The sequence below is a fragment of the Myotis nattereri genome (assembly GCF_964212035.1).
Source record: "Myotis nattereri genome assembly, chromosome: 16".
In the NCBI taxonomy this organism is placed as follows: domain Eukaryota; kingdom Metazoa; phylum Chordata; class Mammalia; order Chiroptera; family Vespertilionidae; genus Myotis; species Myotis nattereri.
Window position 1 is genome coordinate 38,128,328 of NC_138091.1, and position 22,650 is coordinate 38,150,977.

Below are 22,650 nucleotides of genomic sequence, written 5' to 3' on the forward strand. Positions count from 1 at the left end.
CCAGACATACTAATTTAAGTGGGTATCAAGATTTTTAGACTCTCTCTCACTGATGTAACAAACAGGTGAGGTTGAGAACCCCAGTCCTGGATTAGAGAGGCACTCAGGAATTCAGTGAAACTCTTGTAGCTCTTCCCACCTGGGCCTCACTTCCAAATAATACAATCCATTTAAAGCATCTGTCACGTCCAGTGTGCAAGGTAGAAGAGCAAACCTAGGTTAGTCTCCAATTTCCAAGGCTAATGACACTATGGACTACGGCCTGGTGAGGGTGAAGAAGGGAGAAGCAGCAGTGACATCTATGACAGTATGGTGAGGTTTGGAGGTTAGTGCAGGTAATGGTGGCGGTCACCATTGTTGTCACTATTGCTGCCCACTGAGGCCAGGCCAGACCCTGTGACAAGACTCCTTCTCAGGCTCCCTCTTTTATGCCGCCCCAAACCCTAGAAAGACAGAACTTTTATGTCTATTTTGGGGATGAGAAAACAGATTCAGAGTCGTTCAGTGTCTTGCCTGAGGCCCCTCGTTTATTGGCAGAGCCTGACTCACAGACTCCTTCTCCCGGATCTCCACCTGCTGGGTCCTGTGGGATGGCGGAAGGGGGTGTGACTGGCTCCTGGCGTGACAGACATTTCCCTATCCTGAGGTTTCTAATTAGACTATAACTTTATAGAAACAATTAGCCTTGGAAAGCAAAGACCAAAGGAACTGGAAGTGCAGAAATCTGCGAACTGTTCACCCTTTCACTTCTATGGTTTATGTAAATGCATTTGTCTTGCCCTCAGGGGTTGCCTGCAGCCATAACACACACCTGACATTCTCATCCTCTCCATGATCCATACATGTGCATTCATACCAGTGTGATCTGGTGTGGGCAGCTGGGACTGTGCTGATGTCGCAGCTGTGTGCCTAGGCCAGGAGCACAGTACAAAGGGGGCTTAGTGCTCATGAATTTGACACTTGGGGAAGTGATGACTTGTGAGTACTTCAAAGGTCTATGGCATGTACCTATGTGTGATTTTTCTGAAGCCTGGTGTTCTGAGGGTCTGGCCTGGTGAACCGCTCACTGAGCTTGTGCAGGGCCTATCAGACTGCCCAGCACCCACCTGACCACTAATCTTGTCAGAGCTTGTGCCATCTTTCTCTTTGGGGACCTGGGGCTTAACTTGCATTTTCAACTAATGTTACTGCATGTGAAGGGAGATGTTTTATGTTCTAGGAGTCCTTCACATTTGGAGTATTTTGAAAGGTCTCCCTTATAAATGTTGGTGAGTCTCATTAAAAAAAAATTAAACTCTGGTTTTGAGGCAAGAGAGTAAGAAGCTAGGAAAATTCCTTGACAAGTGGAATAAGGGAAACTGAGACAAACAGTTAAACAAGGCCACATAATTAACAGCCTGCTAATAAATTGCAAGATCTTATCTTCCCTAACCAAGGACACTTAGGAGCAGATGGTTTACACTTCTTCTCCCCTACCAGAGAGTAAGTAGCTTAAATCCTCCATGTCAGGGAGATAGATAGCAGAGACCCAGTTAGTGCCATTAGTGCCAGCCAAACGCCAGACTGGATGAAGTCGGGAATAAATAACAAAAAACCCAATTAAAGTCAGACAAATCCAAGACAAACATAGAGCAGTAAAGCTGACCAGAGAATGATCCCAGAGTTCCCTATAAGCTCATTTTGATGGATCAGCATATTAAAGAACACACCTGGAAAGCTGTTGAATATTCCGTTGAGACCCTCCCCTGAGACCTCCCCTAAAACTCCCTCCTTTAGAAAACAGCTAAAAACCCTTAAGACAAAAGACCCAATGCACACTCTCTCTTAAGCATGACTATGTCCCCCTTCTTTTCTCAGGTGTGTATCTTTTCTTTCTTTCTCCTAAGCTCTAAGGGTCCCCACAAGATTTGTAACCTGGAAGCAGGGAGCAGTAGGCAGCAGCAGCTCATTCTGGGCTAACCCCCTCAACCTGTCTCCTAGGTCCCTCTTTTTGTCTCTGTAATTTCCTTTCCTGAGTCCATGCAGCCCAGTCTGGGCTCACTCCTGTTGCTGTGACCTTGCCTCTTCTATCTCAAGCCTTTCCTATGTTTCACTGTCCACAGCTTTAATAAATGTATTCTCTCAAAATCACCAGGATTGGTGTTGTGAAATATTTCCTACACATGATGGGGCAAACTGCCTAGTCCTGGTCCCTTTCTGGTGAAAGTTTAAAAAATAATACATGTTGATCATTCTATTTCAGAAGACATGGTTCTACCTCACTCATTTTAATGTCTGAAGACTATTCTCTCGATGCTCTTCTAGTGCTGTAATGTCTTTTGATATTAACCAAGACCTTTCTACCACCAGGTCCTGGACAAAGGAGCGGAAGTCTGTGATCAGCGAGCACTCAGTCATGCCACAAATTGTACATGTTATATGGAGTCACTTTTCTCTCTGTCTGAACACCTGCACTCTACCCCTAAGGGGATCTGGTCCAGCCCGAGGTTACTGTCTTTGAGTCCCATCAGATTAGCTATGTAGACTTCGCAGTAAACACTCACCCTAGGACAATGCTTTCCTCCCTGGGGGAATTCAGGCAGGGCCTAGCTGCTGCCCACATAGGGTACTGCATGTCTTCCTTAGATCTGCAGGCTACATAAGAGAATAGATTTCTCTTTCCCTTCTCAAGCAGGAGAGTCTATGCTTTATAAACCTTTCTTTATAACCCTAGTTATTCACAGTAAACAGGTTTACCAAAAAAAATTTTTTTTTTTAAGTAGCAAGAAACAAAGGCTATTTCACAATTTATATTTGAGCCAAAGGCATATGATGTGGAAACAAATTTCAGAAATAACTGACAAGCAGGTTGTTTTTTGTTTTCAACAGTTCCTTTTTCTAATTCAGGCTTCTCGCCACAGACTCACTGAGAACAAAGAAAAATCCAAGAGCGGCAAAACATTCAGAATGCCTCAAAGCAGTTTATGAACAAAGTCTGGATTCAACAGGCTGCTAGAAAGAACTCACTTCCAATGAATGTCATAAACATTAAAGAGCTTAAAGAATAAATGTACATACGTTTCCTAATATTGCTATTTGGCTGGAGGAAGGAATGGAAAACTACCCATTTCACTATTTCAACTATATACATATGTACATTTTCAAAGGGCAACTTTCAGAAAATGGCTTCCAAAAAGCAGTTGGAGAGGTCAATGGTCTGAAGGTGAAAATGACTATCATAACTGAGTAGCTCTTGGGATATATGTTATTAAAAATTAGCCTCCAAAGTAAAGTAGTAGAGATTTTCTTAATTTTGTGGTATAACCTTTCCTATTACAAATGGCCAGGAGACCAGCCCAGGATTTTTTGTTACAAAGAGAGCTTAGTGCCTCTGATCCTAAGGTTTGATCATATACAATCTGGTGCCATTGAGAGTCTCACAAAGGGCCGATTGGTCTAGGGCAGGGGTGGGCAAACTTTTTGACTCGAGGGCCACAATGGGTTCTTAAACTGGACCGGAGGGCCGGAACAAAAGCATGGATGGAGTGTTTGTGTGAACTAATATAAATTCAAAGTAAACATCATTACATAAAAGCGTACAGTCTCTTTTTTTTTTTTAGGGGAAGGTACAATGAAGACCCTTCCCCCAGGGTTGTTAGCTATAAAAACAATACATAATCATTATAGAAAACACCCATAATCCCACTATCCAGATGTAATTATTTTAAAACATTTTTTACTATATTTCCTTTCAGATATATCTATCTATCTATCTATCTATCTATCTATACACACACACACACACACACACACACATTCTTTTAAAGAATATAAAACTTTTAAAAGACAAAATTGGATCTAATATGGTTTTGCATCCTTTTTATATATAGCTTAAGATTGAACTCACATACCATACAGTTCACCCATTTATAGAGTACAGTAAATAGTTTTTAGTGTATTCAGAGTTGTGAACCAGTTTTAGAGTATTTTCATTACTCCCCAAAGAAACCCTGAATCCATTAGCAGTCACTCCTCAATCCTCCCCAACTCCATTCCTACCACTACCACCAACACCACCCCTAGGCAACCAACCACTAATCTGTCTCAATGAATTTGCCTATTCTGGACATTCATATAAATGGAATCATACAATATGTGGGTTTTTTTGTGACTAACTTCTTTCACTAGGTAAAATGTTTTCAAGGTTTTTCCAAGCTGTGGCACGTAACAACAGTACATCATTCCTTTAAATTTCAGAATGCTATTCTATTGTATGCATATACTACACTTTACCCATTTATCAACTGATGGATACTTCAGCTGTTTTCTACTTTTGGCTATTGTGAAGATTACTGCTATGAATATTGGTGTACAAGTATTTGTGTGGACACAGGTTTTCATATCTCTTGGACATATATCTAGGAGTAAAACTGCTGCATCATAAAACTATTTAACATTTTGAGAAACCACCAAACTGTTTCCATAGCAGTTGCAGCCTTTTACATTCCTACCAGTAATGAACAAGGGTTCCAATTTCTCCACATCCTCAATAATACTTGTTGTTATCTGACTTTTATTCTAGCATCCAAGTGGTTGTGAATGGTATCTCATTATGGTTTTGATTCACATTTCCTTGATGGTTAAGTCAATGACAGAGTATTCTTTCATATGCTTATCAGCTATTTGTATACCTTCTTTGGAGAAGTGTCTATTCAGATCTTTTGTTCATTTCTTAATTGAGTTACTTGCCTTTTTATTATTGAGTTGTGAGAGTTACTTATATATTCTAGGTACTAGACCCTTATCAGATATATGATTTGCAAATATTGTCTCCATTTTGTGGGTTGTCTTTTCAATTTTTTAAAAATATTTTTTATTGATTTCAGAGAAGAATGGTGAGGGAGAGTGAGATAGAAAGATCAATGATGAGAGAGAATCATTGATCAGGTGCCTCCTGCACACTCCCTACTGGGGATCAAGCCCGCAACCTGGAAACAAACCCGGGACCCTTCAGTCTGCGGGCCGACACTCTATCCACTGATCTAAACCAGCTAGGGCTCTTTTCAATTTCTTGATGTTATTATTTGCAGCATAAAAGTTTTTAATTTTGATGAAGTCCAATTTATCTATTTTTTTATTTGGTTGTGTGTACTTTTGGTATCTTATGTAAGAAGGCTTTCCCTAACCCCAAATCACAGAGATTTACACCTATTTTTTCTTCTAGGAATTTTACAATTTTAGCTCTTAAATTGAGGCCTATAATTCATTTTGAGTTAATTTTTGTATATGGTGTGAGGTAGGGGTCCAACTTCATTCTTTTGCATGTGGATACCAATTGTTCAGAACCATTTTTTAAAAAGACTATTCTTTCCTCTACTGAATTGTCTTGGTACCTTTGTCTATATCCTTTCTAAGATTTATTTTTAAATTGTATATATGCCTTCACATTTCTTACTTATTATATGAAAAGCACTTTCTGACTTTTAAATGTTTGAAAAGCCAACTTTCAGGAGGGAAAGGAAAATCTTTAGAAAATCACTCTGCCAATTAAGATTTCCTGATTACTATTCAATTCCTACTTACTTTGTAGGGTTCTCAACTCCTGATAATACAAAACAGGGAATATCATATGATCCATTTATAGATAACAAGATAATTAGTGCAAATAGTAATAATAAAGAACTATCACTTATAAAGGAAAGCATGAAGAGCAATAAAAGTAGTACAGAAACACTATAGCAGATCTTATTTTCCAGAAATTGTGCAATGATATTTCACATCCCACATGCTCTTCCAAGAAATCTGCTAACCACTCAACAAGAGGTGGAATCCCTGCCCTTCTCCTTGAAACTGGGAGGGCATTTATTTGTGATTGCCTTGACTAATAGGGCACAGTGGAAGTGACATTATTTTACTTCTGAGACTTGGTCATAAAAGACAATACAGTATTCACTTAGCTTTTTCTCTAGGGATGCTTGCCTTCAGAACCTAGTCACCATGCTGAAGAAAGCTCAGGCACCTGGAGAAGAATCGAGGCCCGAGGCCCTAGCTGAGCTCCCATGCAACAACCAGCATCTTGCCAGCCATGAGAGCAAGCCATCTTGTAAGCAGATCCTTCTGCTTTCAGTCCAGCCTCCCCAGATGACACTGCGTAGAGCAGAGAGAAGCCTGCACTGCCAAGTCTGACCAAATTACAAATTTGTGAGCAAAATAATTATTGTTTTAAGCAACCACTTTGTGGGCTGTTTGTTACGCAGTCATAGATAAATAAAACACACCTATGTTGTATTCAGGACCTTCTCAACTACCAGATCATGAGAGCCAGGATGTGACCCACACATGCCTCATGCAGACCAAATAGATGCAGAAGCCCAGCACTAAAACTCATACGCTTTCTTCAAAGGCCCTTCTTTCAAAGGCTTATCTCTATTCACACAATTGTGGCTCTCTGGTTTCCTAACCCATGCAGATTAGAATCACAAAACTAATAGAGTGGGGGTGGGAGATGGGGATAAGTGCTCAAGGAAAAGCCAGCTAGAAAAATACATACCCGTACCAGTTAACTGACAACCGAGAAAGAAAGCTGCAGAGTTTGCAGTCTGGAAGACTTGGATTAGGGGAGAAAAGGCCTTCTGACCTCAACAGCCTTGCATGACAGGCCTGGATTTCCGTTTGTTGTACTAAGTCTTTATCAAGAAAAGATTAAATCATTCTGCTTGCTCTAAGGGGCCCAAAAGTACAATGTGGTTTTTACATTTTCATGAGACTTAGAAGAGGAAATAAATGTTTACTGGAAAGGTTTGCATTAGAAATCTGCCCCCACCCCAGCAGTGCTGGGTTGAGAGGCTGAGCTGTTGGCCCTCAGGGTCTCCCAGTCCCCTGGGCTCCCACAGAACATGTTCTGAGGAAACAATGTTCTAAAACCTGTTTTCATTTAAGGAGCTCTTTTAAAAAGCAAGCTTCTTATTAGATAATTTTCTTACATCAGTGCACAATTCTCCCCCTTATTTATTTCCCTGAGTCTGATGAGTCCAGGCAGCTGATAGCACAGGGAGGATGGAAGTTTGGGGTAGGGGGATTCACTAGTGATAAATCAGACATTTCCAGAACAGTTTTATATTAACCTACTCTAGCCTATGGACAGTCTACTTCCTGCTCTTGCTGGTAACTTAGGGCAGAGGCAGTAGCCAGCAAAGGCACATGGTCTTTTTCCCCCTGATAAAGTAGGTTACATGAGGAGGGCTAAAGGCCTCTTCCACACTGAAGAGCTCAATGAAGTGAATCAAGACTAAAGGCACACAACAGGAAGGTATCAAATGCTTCCCATTAAGAACAGACATATGGTCCCTATAAGAGGTCACTTTAGTAACTGAACATGGAAAAACAGGCTTCATGCTCCTCAGGTGGGAGGCTGTGTCTCAGAATATTAGTGGAAAGTGATGGCAGGAGGCCTCATGTCAAACAAGGTTTTTTGTTTGTTTGTGTGCTCTTTGTTGTTAATCCTCACCCCAGGATATTTTGTCCCTTTTATTTTAAAGAAAGTGGAAGGGAAGGGGAGAGACCGAGAGAAAAACACTGATTAGTTGCCTCCTGCACATGCTCCTACCAGGGCTGGGGAATGAGCCTGCAACCAAGGCACGTGACCTTGATCAGAATCAAACCCTGAGACCCTTCACTCCAAGGGCCGACGCTCTAACCACTGAACAACCAGCTAGGGCTCAAGCAGTTTTAGAATGACCTATCAAAATGGCAGCTGGGGCCATGGTCTCATACCAGGTTTTGCACACTCCATCATAGCAACTGTGAAATTAAGCTACAGTACTTAACTTCTGTGAGCCCAAATGGAGAGACTATCATCTAGTTCGTAAAACTGTTCAAGGGGTCAGAGTAATACTATTGAAGAGCCTAATAAAGTCTGGCATATGGTAGCTTATATTATTTATCTTATCACAGATGGTAGTGAGTCAATATCTAGATTTTTACACTTTGGAAATAACCCTGGTGGTGAATCTTCAAAAGCACTGGATGTAACTAAGGTGTCTGAGAATTTGAGAATACAATGGTCATTGAAGAATTAGACCTCTATTATTAATGATTCTGTGAACTTCCCTACTGATCACCCAGTTGCTCATGTGAACAAACCAGGCTGGTACTCTCACACCCCACATCTAATTCATCAGCAAATCCAGTCAGTTCCCCTACAACACATACTCCCAAAGCAGCCCCTTCTCACCATTGGCTGTTACCACCTTGACCTCAGTCCCATTCTCCACTGCCATCATTGCCTCCTACCCACACTTTTCCTCCTATAGCCAATTCTCCAGGGAAAGCCACTTACCTTTTTAAAACTTAGATCAATATTACCCCCTGCTCAAAACCCTCCTGGAGCTTCCCATACCCCCTGGAACTGATCCAATGAGGCCCTGCCTTTGTCCCTTGTTCACTGTTTCCCAAACTGTCCTTATCACAATTCTTTGAATACTCCAACCACATATCCTGCTTTGGAGCCTTTGCACTTGCTGGTTCCCCACCTGAAATGCTCCTCCCATACCTATCACCATGGCTCACTTCCTCACATTGGTCAGGCCTCTGCCCAAATGTCACCTCCTCAAAGAGACCCATCTTGACCACTGATCTGAAATAGAAGTTCTGGCCACCTTCTGTACTCCCTTATTTCACTTTCTTTTAATTTGTATCACTACCTGATGTCTGTTTCTTGCTCTCTCCGGAACTACAAGTTACCTGAGGGCAGAGCCCCCTCTTTCCTGTTCATTACTGTGAACAAGACACCAATGCCTAGAACAGGGCCTGGTACACAGAGGTGCTTATGCAGGAAGAAATGAGTTTAAATGGAAGATCTGAAAAGCCACTCCTTGGCAGCCAGAATTACCTTTTTTCCAGCCGTGGGGCTGCTCTCTGCACTCTGCATGGGACTCCTCTGGGGGCTTCGATTCTCTTGGGGGACACATCTGGCCATGTACACGCTATAGTCTAGAAGCATCTTCTGCCGCACACTGCCCATCAGCTCCTTCTGCTTTGGCTGGGACATAATCTCCTCTACACTGCCTTTACTGCTGCTGCGACTGTGGGTCAGGTGTCCTGAGGGACTGCTGTGTCTGCTGTGTGAGGGCAAAATCCCTGGAGCAAAGAAGTAAGGATTGTTAATACAGATGAAGAAAAGGACTGCAAAATAAATGAAATGTAGAGCAAATTCCACTGGGTTACATTGAGAAAAGCAGCTTAAAAGGTTATCAAATGACTATTTAAAAAACAGTGACAGCCCTAGCCAATTTGGCTCAGTGGATAGAGCATTGGCCTGTGGACCAGAGGGTCCCGGGTTCAATTCCAGTCAATGGCATGTGCCTTGGTTGCAGGTTCCTCCCCGGCCTGGGGCCCTGGTCAGGGCTCCTGTAGGAGGCAACCAATTGATGTGTTTCTCTCACATCGATGTTTCTCTCTGTCTCTCCTTCTCTCTTCCAGTCTCTCTAAAAATCAATGGAAAAATATCCTCAAGTGAGGATTAAAAAAAAAATAGTGACAGTATAAGGTTGTAAGGAAAAGCAGCTAAAATGCTATCAAATGACTATTTAAGAAATACTTATAAGGTGATACTCTCCATTCTAATAATAGATAATTTTTTAGAACAGTTTTTATTCCTCCCTAAGACCATTCAGAGTAATGGGAGCCATGAAATACACTAGTAGGTACCTTTTTCTTTTTCCTGATCTCTTAGGGTCAAATAAAGGACTGGCACACACCCAGGGGCAAATGGAAAGTGCCACAGCTCATGGCAATTCCAAACGTGCCCGCTTCTATTCAATAAGGTTTTTATCAAGCACTTTTCTAGGCCAATTCCACATCAAAAAGGAGAATAATCCCTGCCTTTGAACTTGGGCACCTAGTCAAATAAATCACAATTTCCTGTAAAAAGTATTGTAGCTGAAGCATGACTAAACGACTTTTAGGGCAGAAAGAAGGGGGTGACCACCTCTGCCCAACAGAGTGGAGAGGTGCTTACCCCAGTACTGATTTCCACTGGTAGTGACCTCTGGACTGCCTCTTGAAATAACCGGCATTTTCCTGGCCCAGGATGGGAAAGAGCATTCCAGGTAAAAGGAATAGTATCTATCTCTATATATAACCAAACGAATGTTTGACCGGTCACTATGACGTGCACTGACCACCAGGGGGAAGACGCTCCCTGGTGGTCAGTGTGCTCACACCTGGTGAGTGCAGCTGCAGTGGCATCAGCCTCTCGGGCCTCTGCAGCCGTGTGCTACCGAGGCAGTGGCCAGTGCAACGGGGCCGGGATGAGCGGGAGCAGTGCAGCACCCAGCCCAGGCTCCTCCCTGGGCCCCTGGAGAGGGCGCAGGCCAGGCTGAGGGACCCCTAGTATGTATTGTGACCGGTCACAATAAAGTTAAGTGAAGTTCCAAGCGAGAGGACATGAGGCAGAGGGATAGAAATGAGCAGAGGTCATGATTATCTATACAAATGCAGTGAGTCTAGATGCCAGAGGATGCTGCAGTTATATGGTGATCCCGCATTTTGCTGGGGGACATAATTGAGGCCAGGGGCTTGACAGCACTAGCTGTCTCATTATAAACAGGGTTGTGCTGTTGCTTCTTCTTTCAGAGGAAATTTTTAGAAGTTTTATAATACATAAATATAATCCTAAGGAACCAGCAAAGGCTAAAAACATACACCTGCAAATGGTTCCATCACTGGTTGAATGATTCTGTCTAAAGGGTCACAGTGATTGGCCTAAAAGGCAAATTATTAATGAGAACACACCTTAGGTGGCAGACAGACAGTCATCAATTCAGAGTGGGCTTCCTTCCTTTCTATTTGGGAATTTCAATTCACCTACAGGCCCTTTAAAAATACATAAACATTTAGCACACTTGTCCTTACCTGATTTACTTCCAGAGACACCAGTTGGCTTCTTGATTTCCGACTTCAGCTTAGATGCCAGAATAAATCTCCTAAACCACTCCTCCTTTTCTCGGCCAGTTCTCCCAAAGAGATACAATATCTGATCTCTCTGGCCAGATCTTGTTCCTTCCTGAGGATGGGGTGGCTTCTTAGGGTCCTCGACTCCCAGGTCTCTCTCAGCTGGCGGCTTTTCTTCAGAAGTCTCTTTATCAGTTTGGGCCTTGGACATAAAGTCATCTTGTCGACCAAGCTCGATACAAATGGGATACTTTTTATTCCAGATTCGTTTTCGAGCCAAACTTTTAGGAACAAGATAAATCTACAGAGAAAGGGAAGTGATGATTCACATACTCAATTAAGAATATGCTACACTGTGAATTAAAATATGTAGAGTACAAATGCAAACTTTATAGTATTTTTTACTAAAATGATGAATGTGAAATAATTACCATCTATCTATAACATGACTATAGACTTTAGAATAAAATTTTAGAGATGACTTGTTATTCTTCTTCAAAATTATTATAGAAAGTAGATGTTTAAGAATTTTGCAAGAGCTACGAATATGTATAATTTTCAGGTAGTAATAGCATAATAATTACATAGTGGATCTTCATCAACTAAGTTTGGGTATCAACTGAGTTTAATGACCCTGGACCAAACGTAAGCTGGGAGGAAAACAAAAATTTATAAAACTAGATCTAGAGGGAAAACTCTAGTTTATAACTAAAGCTATTTTAAATATTTCTATAATTTTGGAAAAACTTAAAGATCAGTCATATAGTTATAAGAAGAACAGAGAATCTATAACTTTTTGGAATAACAAATAATTTATATTTCTCAAAAACACAAGTATATAATACTTTTATCAAAATGTAGTTATATTGCATATCTATAATTTTCATATTTATAGAGACCTCATTAGTTATTATCCTAGTACCACTACATACAGCTTTTTGTTTGAATGAAAAACTTAACTCTCAAAGTGAGAAGAGTGTGCTATGCCCTTGTTCCTTGAAGTGTGGTTCCCAACCAGCAGCATGGGTACCACCTGGGAGTTCATAAAAATGCAGACTCTCAGGCCCCACTCAGAATTGCTGAATTCAAGTCTTCATTTAAAAAGATGCTCAGGAGCCTGGCTGGTGTGGCTCAGTGGTTGAGCACTGACCCAGGAACCAAGGAGGTCATGGTTCAATTCCTGGTCAGGGCACATGCCTGGGTTGCAGGATTGATCCACAGTGGAAGGCATGCAGGAGGCAGCCGATTGATGATTTTCATCGATGTTTATATCTCTCCCCCTCCCTTCCTCTCTCTGAAAGCAATAAAAAAATTTGTAAAAAAATAATAAAAAATAAAATAATGCTCTGGAGATTCATATGCACATTAACATTTGAAAGGTTCTGCTCTAAATTGTACTAATACTGTAAACACACACACACACACACACACACACACACACACACACACACACCCCTTCTTAGGGAAAAAATGTTTTTCATTAATCTGAGTTTCCTAAGTTAGTTGGACTTACCTTGCTGTCTGAGAGGTCGTAGATTTTCTGGCTGATGTAGGTGACCTCTGGCTTTGTTTCATTGTAGCTTGCCCTCCTGGAAATATTTTTATTGGGCTTTGAAAGTCTTAAGGTCCCACCCTCAAGTCGAACAAAGACTGAATGTGTCAAAGTTGCATGGTAAGTTTCTGGATCATAGTTGTAAATTTCATTCATCCAACCCTGATGGAGAAAACTTCTATTAGTAAAATAAGAATAAATACAGGTCAGATTCAATGTCAAAATGATGACCGCTGGTATTTGGGACACTGAAATCAAACTTGATCATAACTCAAGTGTCAATTTATTAATGACTACAGGTTTCTGAAACAAGTGCTTAGCTTGAAGGATAATCAGTGCTGAGGAGTAATTTGGTATGTTTTTTGATAACTAAAAAGCTAGATTTGGAGGAGAATGACAATGTCCATTATCCTATATAAAAGGTTATTTCCTTTTGTAAAGCTGACAAGCAAATCAAGAAACTCAAAAGTATTGTTCATGTAAACAGAGCAAGTCTTTTGCCCTGACCTCCTCTGGGGGTGAGTTATCCCACCCAACCTGGTCTTCCTCAGTAGCCAACTTGCAAACGATCTTTGAAATTTCACAGACCATATTAACTCATGCTACTTTTCCAGGACCCAGAGAACACCTACCACTCTATTTCTATATCACTAAAATAATATCATAAAGCAGATAATTGAGAATTAGGCATTAAATAAATCACATATATGATCAATATGTCAAAAATTGAAAGTGTACAGTTACTTACATGAGTAAAATATTGGTCCAGGGTCACCTCTCAATCAACATAAATGTACTTATACATTGATTTTTTTAAGAGAACAAACATATTGAAGTGTATGAACAACACACAAAGGCCCAACACACCATAAAATTGTGCTAAAGCTAATCTCATAGCTGTAATTAATATCCATCATTTAACATTCTGTCTGCCCCACAGATGACATGGGTGGCCCAGATCTCTTTAAAGAAGTTCTCTAGGGAATTTTAATTGATATCTTCCCACCTCATCCCCAACACCCATTTTATAAATGTCTTTCTAATGAGCAGAGAAATGCTAACGCTCACTACACTGGAGTTGAAATTGTCATTCTTTTCAAGAAATAGCCATTTCTACGGTAAGTACTTGATCTCACCTTGAAGTCTGAAGGGCTTCTGCAAATGAGGAATCCTCAGATTTCTCTTTTATTCATTTATTTATTCATCAAAACGTTAGTTGAGTTTCTCTATAGACCAAGTAATGTGTCAGGAGTTGATACAAATATTAAAAACAGGACACTATTCTTGACCCAAATCAGTAGAGAAGAATTGAGCCTTCATTTTAGCATCTTATGACCCCACTGGAGCAACCATAGAAATTTGGCACAAAGAGTACCCTGAATATGTCATGGAAGTAAAATTAGACAAATATACTTCTTCATCTTTGGAGGTGTAAGATTTATGAGCCAATTATATAGGTTTATGTACTTCAATATAGTTTATTGCATGAGATAGGAGTATTTCTCCCTCCTCCCAAAGAGTCACTTGTATCTATTAAAAAATGTTGAATCAAAAAGCAGTAACCATGAAAAGAGGGTGTGATCTAGGTGTTTATAAAGAAATAGCAATGACCAGAGTAATGAGTAAAAAAAGAGAACAAGCAATACAGAGCACAGTGGGGCCTGAAGTGGACTGTATGGTCATAGCATCTGTTTAGATGGCTCTATTTTGCAAAGTGTAGAACTAAGTATATTTTTTGGTTCACAGTTTTTTGCCTTTTTCTTTAGTCTGTTAGTATGGTGAGGTTACACTAATTGATTTTCAAATGCTGAACTAGTTTTGCATTCTTGGGGAAATTATGTATCGGTCATGATGAGTTGAAGTTGGGTCATACCAGCTCATGAGAGCCTATTCTACACATCTCTTCCCAACTATACCTTTAGTGATTTCATGTTGGTAGCTTGCAACTGACTGGTGGGAGTTCTTACACCATGAAAATCAGTGAACAGTACAAAGAGGGCTTCCAGCCCACCCCAGAGAACCAGTTTATCATCACAACACTATGATTATCCTTTTTATACATTGCTGAGTTTGATTGCTAATACTCTGTTCATTGTCCCTCTAAGTTGACACGCTGCTCAAGCCATAATGACTTTCTCCATGCTAACAGTACTTTATTGCATGTAGTAAAAGGAACAAATATTATACATATGATTTCAAAAATACTAATGTTCATAATAATAGCTGACATTTAAGCTCATATTGTGATCTAGGCACTTCAAGGTGCATTATCTCATTTACTTCTGCGAATTCCCTATAATTTTATAGGTGAGGAAAATAGTGAGAGAGGTTAAGTGATTTGCCTCGAGAGTGGTTAAAAAAAAAAGTGGTCTAGAGAGTGGCAAATCTGAGACTTAAACCAAGTCTACCTGACTCTGAGGTCCAGGCCCCTACTTCACCTCCACGGCACAGACCCACCTTCAGTCTAACACCTGGTGTTTCCTCAGACCATGGCAATGATGGCACTTCTCCCAGGAAGCTGCCCTGATCACCTAAGTTACTTTTAGCACTGTATCTGTTAACTGCCTGGTTTACTTAACCACAAACTCCACAAGACAATCACAGTTGTAACAAATGTTTGGCAACTGAGTACATAAATGTAGCCTTATGCAGAGGGTGGCTGTGAGGATTAAATAAAAGCACACATAAGGACAGTTCCAGATGCATAAGTGGAGACAAGCAAAAGAATGTGCTGGGACCATACTAAGTGCAGGGAGCTGTGGAGGTTACTTTAAAGTAGGCAACTTGGCCCTAGCCGGTTTGGCTCAGTGGATAGAGCGTCAGTCTGCGTACTCAAGGGTCCCAGGTTCGATTCCGATCAAGGGCATGTACCTTGGTTGCGGGCACATCCCCAGTAGGGAGTGTGCAGGAGGCAGCTGAATCGATGTTTCTCTCTCATCAATGTTTCCAACTCTCTATCCCTCTCCCTTCTTCTCTGTAAAAAATCAATAAAAAATATATATTAAAAAAAAAGTAGGCAACTTGGTCATTGTTCCCAACCAAAAAAACTCAGTTATAATTACATAAAACAGCACAGTTAAGGAAATAAGTAACCTCAGAAAGAATCCTAAGAGTAAAAAAAGTTAAAGCTTTTCAGAACAGAAACTGAACAAGCTCTATCTTATACAGCAGAGAGAGATGGGTTGTGACTGGAGCCCAGGTTTCCTGACTCCCGTGTAGGGCTCTTTCCAGAACACTACAAGCTTTGATAGGAAACCCGGAGACACTTATAGGGGACACTACTTAACCCACACTAATCAAGTATCCAAGATGCAGACTGGCCATTGGGAGGCTCAGGTCAAGAGGTGGCCAAGCATGACTCGAGTCCCTCCCATTCTGTACCCTGAATGCACCCCTACAGACAAAAACCAGGCTGCCCTTGCAGAAAGCAATTTCCCAATGCAAATCCTAATTGCCTTTTACACCATCAATCAGTCAATTTTTCTGGGGCTTAACACTCTCCCTGGTAAGCTGCACATGGAACTTCCAGAGTTAAGTGGTCAAACATCAAATCCTGAGAGCAGCCCAGCAACTCGAAGGCCTTCACCCTGTTTCTCATATAATCTCAGCCCTTCACTGCTCAGCTATTCTAAAATTCTCAACTCTGAATTTCTTACCAAGTAAGATATTACTCCAACTTAATTTTGTTATGGGACATGGGAGTGGGTATAAACAGATACAGCATACAGTTAGCAACTCAATGCATTTCGACAGTCAACTACAAAACTCAGATATGCTCTCAACCCGCACTAAAGTGACTCAGACAAGCCTTGTTTCTTTCTGAAGCTGGAACTGTTAAAATTGAGACAGTGCATGCCACTGCAGGACAATGACCACAGTCAGCCAGGCTGCAGCTGTCTGGCCCACAGACTGGTCCTGTGATCCCATTTGTGAAGGTCAGGGTTTTCTCTTCAATCTCTGGTGGATTTAGAAGCCATGTCTGGCTGAAAGTACAAACTGCAATCTATTAAGGGACTTATTTAATACTTAGAAAGATTAAAAGCTACAATTAACCTTTTGCAAAATAATAGTCTGGAAGAACTACTATTGTGCTCACTTCTGGTTACAGTGCCAATCAGGAGGTCAAGGCCTGATGCTGAGCTGACCAGAGAAAAACACCAGCCTTTGGCCTGAGGAAGTGATGGGCATTTCTCTATCTTCAGTGCTTGGGGTGCCTGGGCTGACATCCTGCTGTCACAGGGCTGTGCTGGCATTTCAGGCTGCTTGTCACTCACATCCCCTGTATTATTCCTTCATCTAGTCTAACAGGGAAGGTGCAAATCCTAAATAGAACAGAGCCAGAACCTGAGGCCCCTGCTGCTGAAAATTATCTCTAAAGCAGACAAAAAGGTGATTACTTTTCTTTTGTCCCCCAAGCTAAAACGTAAACAGGGATTTCCTTTAGCCGGGCTTAAACCCTTTTTGATGTATTTATTTGATGTTTAGAACTGGAGTCATCAGTTAAAACATGATATCATAGATCATGGAGTTAGAGAATATGGCAGGAACAGTTTACTAAACTTTATAGAACTTTAGATGCAAATTTGGTTTTTCCTATAAAAGACACAGACCTATACATATACAGAATTCATACTATGAATGATAGCCTCAAGCAAAGAGTCAACATTCAAAATAAATGCTGCTTGAAGACACCATCAAGAATAACGAGAGCCCTAGCTGGTTTGGCTCAGTGGGTAGAGCGTTGGCCTGCGAACTGAAGGGTCCCGGGTTCGATTCTGGTCAAGGGCACATGCCCGGGTTTTGGGCTTGATCCCCAGTAGGGGGCATGCAGGAGGCAGCAAACTTGGGGGTACAGCAAACTTCTTAAAGGCTAGTTATTGTACAATAAAAAGTCTTTGGTGGATTTAATACTTTGATTCTCTCTCATCATTGATGTTTCTACCTCTCCCTCCTTCCTTTATCTCTGAAATCAATATTGCCTCCTTCCTCTCTCAAGTCAATGTTGTCTACTGACATCTATTAAAAAAAAAAAGAAGAAGGGAAAAATAAAGTCCATGAGAGGAGGGAAGCATCAACATCAATACCATCCACATCCTCCAACTACCTGTTTCAAGGTCACCTTCACAACTATGTCACTAGAAGCAATGGAGTCAGGGCTAAAGCCACAGATTTTGCCTGTACCGGAGAAAATGGGCTTTTAGCCCAGCTTTTCCTATCCTTTGGGGCAGCATCTCTCCAATTAGATTACTATACAATGCTTTTAGTAATGCAATGGCAAATAGTAATAGAGGTCAGAGACAACAAGCATTCAAATTAGATAGAAAATAACATGATTTCTGAAGAACCACTAAAACAATCAAGGTCTGATTTCTGTTACTACACAATAAGCATTAAGCCATATTAACAGTTAAGTGTTGAAATTATAATATTATAAATAGATTAGCAAGCAAATATATTAGTAGCTTTCAAACTTTTTAGATCAGAGTAAAAATTTTTGAGTATGTACCCATAATGTATACATTTACCTATAAATTATGTACATGTTCTAAATAATACAGCTTTTATAAAAAATGAAAAAGGGAAATAAAGATAAAATTTTTAAGTTTTTCCTTTCTGATAGCTTTTTCTATCTTCACCTGACACCTCAAGGCACAATATATATACTTAGGGTCAGGCTCATGATTCATGATAATGAATGTAAATCCATATTTCAAATAATGCTGAAAAATTCCAAGGAGTTTAGCCAAAGGTCAATATATGGTAACCTATGTGTTGAATATCAGCAAGGCTTGTTTATTATTTACATTCTTAGGAAGAGTAAAAATAGATACAAATAGAGACTTTGATATTTTCTTCTTGTATAGTGCCTTTAACAACCCATTTTGGAAACCACTGAAAGAAGCAACTGAATGAAACAGGGCAACAGAAGCCTGGGCGCCAGCACCAATATGTATAGGTTGTGGGGCCATGTTGCTTTTAATCTTGTAGTCTTTGGGGGTACAGCAAACTTCTTAAAGGCTAGTTATTGTACAATAAAAAGTCTTTGGTGGATTTAATACTTTATTACATTAAATATATATTTTAGAGATGATAATATATCTAACATTGATTTTTTGTTTCATGATTAATACCCTACTCTTCCAAAAACATGATGAGAAATCTCAGTTCCACAATGCCCATAGCCTCTCTCCTCCTCTATAAATGACTCCGGGGACAAAACCAAAGAGGATGGTCCTAGAATACCTCGCTGGAATTTAGGAGACATTTTCCCAAGGAAACAATGCTATGAACTGTAGTTATACATTGGCTGACTAGAATTACAGTTCAGGACTAGAATTACAGTTCAGCCATGCCATATGTTAATGAGTCGGATGGAAAATTGGCAAAATGTGGATCATTGTTGAAGCTGGGTGTTGGGTGCATGGGGGTTCATTTTACTATCTCTCTACTTTTGTGCATACCTGAAATTTCCTACAATAAAACGTTTAAAAAGTTCAAATAATCATTTTGGGGTCACCTGACCTCCTTAGCAATTGTTCCCATGGAATTCAGGAAGCCCATGAAGCACCTGCTTGTAAGGGAGAATGCCTGCACTAAACATCTCACCTGATACACTTCTCTGGCCATGAGGGACCCTGGAAACAGCCAAGTTTATAAAAGCTGTACATGAAAACTCAAGCGACCCATTACAGGGGCAGGATAGTTTCAGTTAATTATAGTGTAGAAATAAATGCTTTTTTATTTCTTGTACTCCTTGTATTGAGAGTTGTAAGAGACCAAATGAAATCAACCCAAGTCTCTTTTGTCTGTATTTAATGAGGCTGTTTTCTCCTTAAGATTGCTCACTCTAATTTCTTTTAAAAAAAGAATTGCATGAAATTGAGATTAAATTTACATATTTTATTTTCTTCACAAAATTGATAATGTTCTCCGTATAAAATTATTCTTTTACATAGCAAAATCAAAGCCTGTATTTAGGGAATCTAATTACTTTTTAAAAACTATCCCTTTCTGCCCTAACTGGTTTGGCTCAGTAGACAGAGCATTGGCCTGCGGACTGAGGGGTCCCAGGTTCGATTCCTGTCAAGGGCATGTACCTCGGTTGTGGGCACATTCCCAGTTAGGGGGTGTGCAGGAGGCAGCTGATCGATGTTTCTCTCTCATCGATGTTTCTGACTCTCTATCCCACTCTTTCTCTCTGTAAAAAATCAATAAAATATATTTTTAAAAAAACTAAAAAGAAAACCAAAACTATCCCTTTTATTAAATATCTAAATGTGACATGACCAAACCTTGTTCTCCAAAATACATTTCTATTAGTCTTGCAATGGGGTAATTGCAATTTTAGTCAACCTGCTAGGCCATATCTCTGAAAGAGAGAACACTGGAAACTGACACTCTACTGGTGTGTTCTGCAAGTATAAGTCTGAGATAAAGAATTTAACTCATGAATATAGTTCAAAACGGCATGAGTCACACAAACATAAACCCAAGAAACTTATGGAATCTTCACGAACCTTCTCATAATAGATATGTGGAAACATAAGTATACTCCTGGAAAAGTGACTTCCCATTCTTGGAGAAGGAACATCCAACTTGCCGAAGAATGCTCAGCAAAAACAAATATTCCAGGTGCAATATGCTGACTCTAAATGCCCCAGCCTCCCCTGGCCCAAATCCATACTCTTCCCTAGGGTCCCCAGCTCAGAGTACCTAACCAAGCATCCAAAATAACACCCCCAGAAGGTTACCACCTGGGGGTGTTGCTCATAGTGATGCCCTTGGATTCCGCAGCATACATGAGGCTCTGTCTTGAGTTAACTTACCCAGGTTGCCATGTTTTAAGTCATGCTAGCTTCTTTTAACATTTTAGTCTTCCTCCTGACATTCACATGTTCACATGTCACTTTGTGTTGAATGCCTGTGGCAACCTTTTTCCTATTTGATGATTTTCATCAGCTATGGATTTTAAACGTTAAGAACAAGCAGGGGGAAAAAGAACAAGCAGGTTTTGGAGGAGGTTTTAAGAGTTCTTCTATGGACTTTGTGACAGCTCTTTGTTCTCACAAAAGCTTTGACTATTTCTATTACAGACAACACAGCCACTGATCAGCAGGATACCTTGAGGCTTAACCAACTGCTCGTTCGTCTTTGAGCATAGCTACTACTTGCCTGCAAACTGGCCTTTTTGGCTCACCATCCCACATAATCATCAGCGTCATTTTAAAATACAAATGTTTGAAGTGTGATGGAATAATAAAATCCCCCGGATAAAGTACAGAAAAGCTTTACTTTTCTCTTCCTTTTCCTCAGCATGTGAAGTCACACTGCAAAGCTCCTTAAATTGTTTCAGGAGCCATAAAGGAACCAGACACTCAGCCCAGGCTGCAAGGATTGTCTGTATCCACCAATGAGAACTTACATGGCTCAGAGGTTTAAAAACACTGGTCAAAAATAGTTCTCAAGCATCAAGGTCCCTGCCTAAATGTTTCATGGGGCTCTCAGATGGGAGTTTACGTAGGGTATGAAGTTTGCAGGGTCACTGTCAAGGGTCTGGACCTCTGTACCAGACAGCTTTAACACAGGAAGCTTTTATAGCATCCTTTGTCAGTGATGTTTCTAAAAAACTAAAATTTAGTTTCTTTTAAGTTAAAAAGTTTCCAAACTTGCCCTCAAGAATTACAATTATATCCTCTATAAACACCAATTACATAAAATCAGATGTGCAGAAAATAACTCAAAATAGCTGGATTCACCCTAGAAACATGTTCACAGACCTGCTCAAAGTTAGACTTCACTATACTTTCCTTATCACAACATTTGGGTCCCAAAGTTAATGTCAACACTGCTAAATGTTTTAAAGTGTCATAATTTTAAAATAGATCCCAATGATCTCCTACTCAGTAAAATTAATTAAGACCAAAGAATATTTGCATTTGAAATCTTTGGCTTGCAAAATTCACCCAACCCTTCTAATCAATAGTAGTGACCCTTTTAAAAATAAGGTCTGTTTTTATTTTTTTATTTTATTTTATTTTTTTAAATATATTTTATTGATTTTTTACAGAGAGGAAGAGAGAGAGAGATAGAGAGTTAGAAACATCGATGAGAGAGAAACATCGATCAGCTGTAAAAATAAGGTCTGTTTTTAGTCAGGTTTCTAAAAACAGCCGTGAACACCAAACAAAACCTCTCAAGTGAAAATGTACTTTTCCTCATTAGTAACAAAGCCATTCTAAACAAGTTAAGGCTAAGAATGAAAAACAATTACCAAATTTGATCAGAGTTGTTCAAACATCAATCAGGAAGAATACTCATAAAACAGCCTAAGACAATTTGGATTACAAGTGTCAGTCCATGACAGCAATCTAGAAGTACTTATTCTCTACAAGGAAAATTTAAATACATTTATATAAGCACTGAGGGCAAAAAAAACCCTTCCTTAAAATGAATAGTCCTGCCCTTGAGGGTGGCTTAATTAGTTGGAGCATCATTCTATACACCAAAAGGTTGCGGGTTCAGCCCAGCTGGTATTGCTCGGTGGTTGAGCGTTGACCTATGAACCAGGAGGTCATGGTTTGATTCCTGGTCAGGACATATGCCTGGACTGTGAGCTCAACATTTCCAAACTCTTCAGAGTATAGCTCACACTGCTCCCAGTGTGCAGGAGGCAGCCAATCAATGATTCTCTCTCATCATTGATGTTTCTGTCTCTCACTCTCCCTTCCTCTCTGAAATCAATAAAAGAAAAAAATTTGTAAAAACTTGCAGGTTCAACTCCTTGTCAGGTTTTGGGTTTCATGCCTCGTCGGGGTGCACATGGGAGGCAATCTATTAACTGGAGTCAACAGTGAAGATTTAAAAATCTTCCCAGAACAATTAAGTACTCAAACCAGTTTAAAGTGAATGTCACAGTCAGTCATTAGGCATTGGAGTTAAAGATAAGTACCATTTTTCTTTGCTAAAGTTATAAGTAACTTACTTAGAGGGCATCTAAATTACATCATCGCCCTATCGAAAAAGCTTAGCAACCATGAATAATGAGTCTCTTTTGCTTCACTTCAAACATTAATACTAAGCTCAAGTGTGTCACATCCTCAAGACTCAGCATCAGCTTCTCTTTAAATAGAAGCAGTGTCATAACATATTGCCATGTAAAAGAAAGA

The 22,650-nt window shown here is 40.1% G+C and overlaps 1 protein-coding gene across 1 annotated transcript in view; it reads right to left on the bottom strand.

The window, feature by feature from the left end:
* The window catches only part of TEX2 (testis expressed 2), a 91,830-nt gene that overhangs the window by 28,659 nt on the left and 40,521 nt on the right, over positions 1 to 22,650 (bottom strand). Inside the window, exons 3-5 of the mRNA XM_081109777.1 lie at positions 12,446 to 12,646; positions 10,894 to 11,233; positions 8,870 to 9,117 (exon numbers count right to left, since the gene is read on the bottom strand). Of these exons, the coding sequence (XP_080965903.1) occupies positions 8,870 to 9,117; positions 10,894 to 11,233; positions 12,446 to 12,646 (789 nt within the window). The remainder of the gene's footprint in view (positions 1 to 8,869; positions 9,118 to 10,893; positions 11,234 to 12,445; positions 12,647 to 22,650) is intronic.